Consider the following 5,001-nt stretch of genomic DNA (forward strand, 5'->3'; position numbering starts at 1 on the left):
TTATTCTAAAGTGAATAACATAAGTTTCATAAGCAAAAATATTAAGAAAGCTTTATTAAATAAAGATTAAAACTATGGCAACTAAAAGATAAAGAATATTATTAAAATAATATAAATATTTTTTTTCCATATTAAATGCTCAAATAGTTATCGTAAAAAATTAATTTAATTGACTAATAGTACAATTTAATATTAACAATGAAACATTTTATAAAAATATATAATACTAACTGCAAACTAAAATTAAAATTTTAAAATAAATATTGTCTCTTTTATTTTGATAACTTAATGTTTTTTTTTATAAATTCATATAAATATACAATGAAAAAAATTATATGTAAAATAATATTATTAAAAATAAAAATAGTATTATTATTTTCTATAAATATATTATATTTTCACATTATTAGCCTACTAAAATGATATTTTAAAAGAAAAATGTACACCAATCACCAAATTAAGTTCAAAGAATATATTTTTTCCCAAAGAAAGAGAAGGGTTGAACAAAGTTGACAAAAAGGAAAAAAAAAACTAAATTCAAAGAAAATATATATTTTCCCCCCAAAGAATTGAAACAAAATTGAACAGCCTTCTTTGCTAAGTTTGTTATTTCGTTCGTACCCAAAAAATATATATATATAAAAAAATAAAATAAAATTAAATTAAATCAAACTTGATTGAAAACTTCAGGTCCGCAAAGACCTCACATAAGGTCTCCTCTTGTTCTTCTGACACTCACACTCACTCTCACTCTCACTGTAGCGCGTTTGGACCATCAATCTTCCTCGATTTTCCGCCATTTACATTTCAGCGATCCCTGGTGATTCCCTCTTACCTTGGAAACGATGTCGCTTTGCTGTTAGTTGGTGTTTCTTTTGAATGCTCATTTTCTTTTTCGTAGAAGCATTTCATTTTCACTTTCAATTTCTGGTTTTTTGGATTCTTTTCTATTTTTTGTGTCTGTGTGTTTGTGGGTTTTTTTTTTCGGTTTCAGTTTCTCATAACCATATATTGAGTTATTTATAGCTTTGTGAAATTGAGGGTTTCAAGTTCCATGTGATCATAGCCGGTGTTTTTTTGTTAAAGAATTTTATTTCTTTCCCCCTACTTCTTTTGGTTTCCATTTGGTGTTCTTATTGACGAATGATTTTCATGGCCGCCTCGAAAGCTCTTATTGACCAAAAGAAAGAAAACGAAACTTCCTTGATGAATATTATCAAACCCTTGTTCTAGAATCTAGTTGCTTTCATTTTAAGTTCATGCATTTATTTGTTAACTCAAACAATAAAAGTGTTATCTGAATGTATTTGTGGATGCTGTCCGGTGCCTTATATGACAGAAGAATGAAATTAATTGTTGCTTTCATTGTCTTTAATTTCCAATAGCATATGATTACGAATTGTCACATCATGGCAATTGGCATTTGGCAAGCTTCATGTGTTTTGTATCTGGTTTTGTATGAAAATAGCCTTACCCTTACACTGTGTCTTCTGTAAACTATCTTCTAATAATTGTGCATCTCTTTATTATGTGAAAGACCTGAGTTCATAATGGTGTGTTGTTATGCATTTTGTTGGGGGAGTGCGATGTTCAAGTAAATGAATGCTATTGCAGTTTTTAGACTTTTGAGATATACTTGTGTTTGTCATGTAGGTTAATATTTCTATTTCTTCAAATATCTGGGCGGTCTTCCCTTTTCTGTTCTGGATGATGAATACTGAACTGGGTCGACTGATATTTTTGCTGATTCTTTTTGAACTTTGCTAAATCTATGTATAATGTAATCATGCTTGACTGAGTTTTTTTAATCATACACACAGAGCACATAAAATGAGTTCAAGAGGAGGCGGAGGAAGACCTTCTACTACAGTTAACAATGATGATACGCTGTCCAAAGGGAAAAATGTATCCGAATATGATCAAACGTTTGACCAGTTGGCTCAAGGTGTTGCTGACACTACCCTGGATGCAGGAGAAGATGATGGTGGGTGGGAGACATTTACAAGGAAACCCAAGGGCAAAGGTGGAAACAATGCTTCAAAACAATGGAATTCTCCATCCCATAATTCTAATCCCAGAGCACGGGGAAACAGAGACATGGCTCAAAAGCAAGGCAATAAAAATTACGGAACTGGACGAGCTTCTGGAAATCCCTGGCAGCAAACTCAAAATGCTAACTATAGGAGACCAGCTGGAAGAGGAAACGGAAGTTTCCAATCAGCTAGCTATGGATATGAAAGCAACTATGTGGTTCCAAATCCTTTAATTCGGCCTCCATTGCAGCAGGGTTGGAATTGGCAATCTAGAGCTGGTGCTGTGCAGTCCCATGTAGATGAAATACCACCACCAGAGGACCCTGAGAAGAATGATGATGTTGAGGATGACGATGAGGGGGAGGAGTCTGATGTTATGGAAGATACTGATGATGATCTAATGAGTGATGATTATGATTCAGATACCAGTCAAAAGAGCCATGAGACACGTAAGAAGTGTAGATGGTTCACGAAGTTCTTTGATATTTTGGATGGCCTGACTGTTGAGCAGATTAATGATCCAGAGAGGCAGTGGCACTGCCCAGCTTGTCAAAATGGTCCTGGTGCCATTGATTGGTATAGAGGGCTGCAGCCTCTAATGACACATGCCAAAACAAAAGGGTCTAAAAGGATGAAGATGCACCGAGAGTTTGCTTTACTTTTGGATGAGGAGTTGCGTAGAAGGGGTACTACGGTAGTTCCGGCCGGGGAAGCTTTTGGTAAATGGAAAGGTTTAGTTGATATGGAGAAAGATCATGAAATAATTTGGCCTCCAATGGTTATCATACAGAATACAAAGCTTGAACAGGATGAAAATGAGAAGGTACGTGCATACCTTTTACTTGTGTCAACTGTTGAATAATTATACTTGTAATAATCATAAGTAGTACTCTAAAAGTGTAATATAGAAAACCATTCGAAAATTCCCTAAGCATTTGCCAGTTTGAATTAACTCAAGGTTTTTGTTCTTTGTATTTAGTGGATAGGTATGGGAAACCAAGAGCTTCTTGATTATTTTAGTACATATGCAGCTGTGAAAGCGCGACACTCCTATGGTCCACAAGGTCATCGTGGGATGAGTGTTTTGATATTTGAAGCCTCAGCTAGTGGTTATCTAGAGGCAGAGCGTCTGCACAAGCATTTTAAAGATGAAGGAACTGATAGGGACGCATGGTTTCATCGTCGTATTTTATATCTACCTGGTGGGAATCGTCAGCTCTATGGATATTTAGCTACTAAGGAAGACCTGGACGTTTTTAACAGGCATTCCCAAGGTTCCATTTCCCCTTTTGGATCTTTTTTCTTCTACATACTCGCATTCTGCAGTTTGTTAGATGTCTATGAATTGGAGGTTATGGAAGTCAATTTTATGCTGACTCTTTATATGTTTTGTCATTCCATATGAATTTTATAGGTAAATCTAGGCTCAAATATGACTTGAGATCATACCAGGAGATGGTTGTAAACCAAATCAAGCAAATGAGTGAGGACAACCAGCAACTTAACTACTTTAAGAACCGGGTTGAGAAAGAGAAAAAGCATAAAAAAGCTCTGGAAGAATCTTTTGGTATAGTGAGTGAGAAGCTGCGAAGGACAATGGAGGAAAATCGCATTGTGAGGCTCAGAACAAAAAAGCAACATGAAGAAAACAAGGAAGAGGTAATACAAACATCACACATACAGACCTTATGGCTTTTGTGTTTAAACTGTTCCTTGAGGCATATTTGCTTTACTTGTGTTATATGTTTAGCATATGATTGTTTCTTGAGGGTTCAAATATAATTGTGCAATGAACTGTTCTATTGAGAAGTTTCATATGTAATTACTACTTTGTAGTTCATTACAAGAGTGCATGACATGTTTCTCTCACTCCCAAAAGTGGAAAAGAAAAGAATAGAGATTGTTATGGATTTGTGTACTTGGTTGGTTTCATGCTTAATTTCTTTTTCTTCTGGCGAGGCGTGTTCTGTAATTTTCTCTAGGTCAAAGTGTATTTTTTTCATGTTATGTATTTTGACTATCGTATCCTGTGTCCCAACTGGAAGATGTATATGCAAGAAAATTTTTTCAAGGATCAGCTCAAGTCAATTCATGAGACGAGGAATGCAAGGGAAGAAGATTTTGAGAGGATGCAGCAGGAAGAACGTCAGAAGGTGATGCAGTCAAGTACTGCTCCTTTAAATGCAGAGGATCGAAGACTCAAGTAAGCAGAGTGTTTTGTTTTTCCATTTGCATCTGATGTATAGCTATTATGTGTTAAAGTAAATTTTTATGAAGTTAGTATCCTCTAAGATTATTCAAATTGGAAGGTTGAAGGGGATAGATTTGAAAGAAAACCTAACTTCACATGACACTGGAAAAATGAATGTTTTGAGGAGTGAAGGGTTTATGTGATACACTAAAGAATGTGGTCTAATTAATTTGTTAGTGCCGTTTATATTTTCCAATGGCTTGTGGTGAATTTCTATTTTTCTATGGATATAGGGCCGATGAATATCTGAAATTTGTTGAGGTCCAAGACAAAGAAATGGAGAACTTTGTCGCTGAAAAGGAGAAGTTGTTGTATGCTCATGAAGAAAGCATTGCTGCAATGAAGCGCAGGCATTGGGAGGAAGAGGTGCAGATGGAGAAGAACTTCGATGAACAACTTGCAAAACTCATGGAAAAGTATTCGCCGTCTCATTCGGAGACCAAAGCCAGTGGTACCTGATGATTCGGAATGCATAGACTCATACAGCGAGATAACCACAACCAAAAATAGATAAAGATAAAATCACAATTTATAGAATGATTGTTCAATGTTGGGAACTCAGATTTTGGTGCTCTAGATATTTGACTATTTGAGAATCTGAAGATTTAGTACTTTATTTTGGTTTTATTTAGCTGTTGTTTGAAATGTCAATCTTGAAATTATCTTGCTTGCATGCGGTACTAATAACAATAGTTTTTAACTTGGTTGATCTTCAAA

General features: G+C 35.1%; 1 protein-coding gene across 1 annotated transcript; it reads left to right on the forward strand.

Moving 5' to 3' along the window:
- The first annotated feature begins 642 nt into the window (after positions 1-642).
- LOC112740722 (protein SUPPRESSOR OF GENE SILENCING 3) lies at positions 643-5,001 on the forward strand. Its single transcript, XM_025789319.3, has 6 exons — positions 643-820; positions 1,821-2,856; positions 3,013-3,307; positions 3,448-3,692; positions 4,079-4,236; positions 4,518-5,001. Exons 2-6 carry the CDS (start codon positions 1,831-1,833, stop codon positions 4,741-4,743), a joined length of 1,950 nt encoding a protein of 649 aa, XP_025645104.1. The 5' UTR covers positions 643-820; positions 1,821-1,830; the 3' UTR covers positions 4,744-5,001.

This window comes from Arachis hypogaea, chromosome 2 (genome assembly GCF_003086295.3).
Source record: "Arachis hypogaea cultivar Tifrunner chromosome 2, arahy.Tifrunner.gnm2.J5K5, whole genome shotgun sequence".
Taxonomy (NCBI): Eukaryota; Viridiplantae; Streptophyta; class Magnoliopsida; order Fabales; family Fabaceae; genus Arachis; species Arachis hypogaea.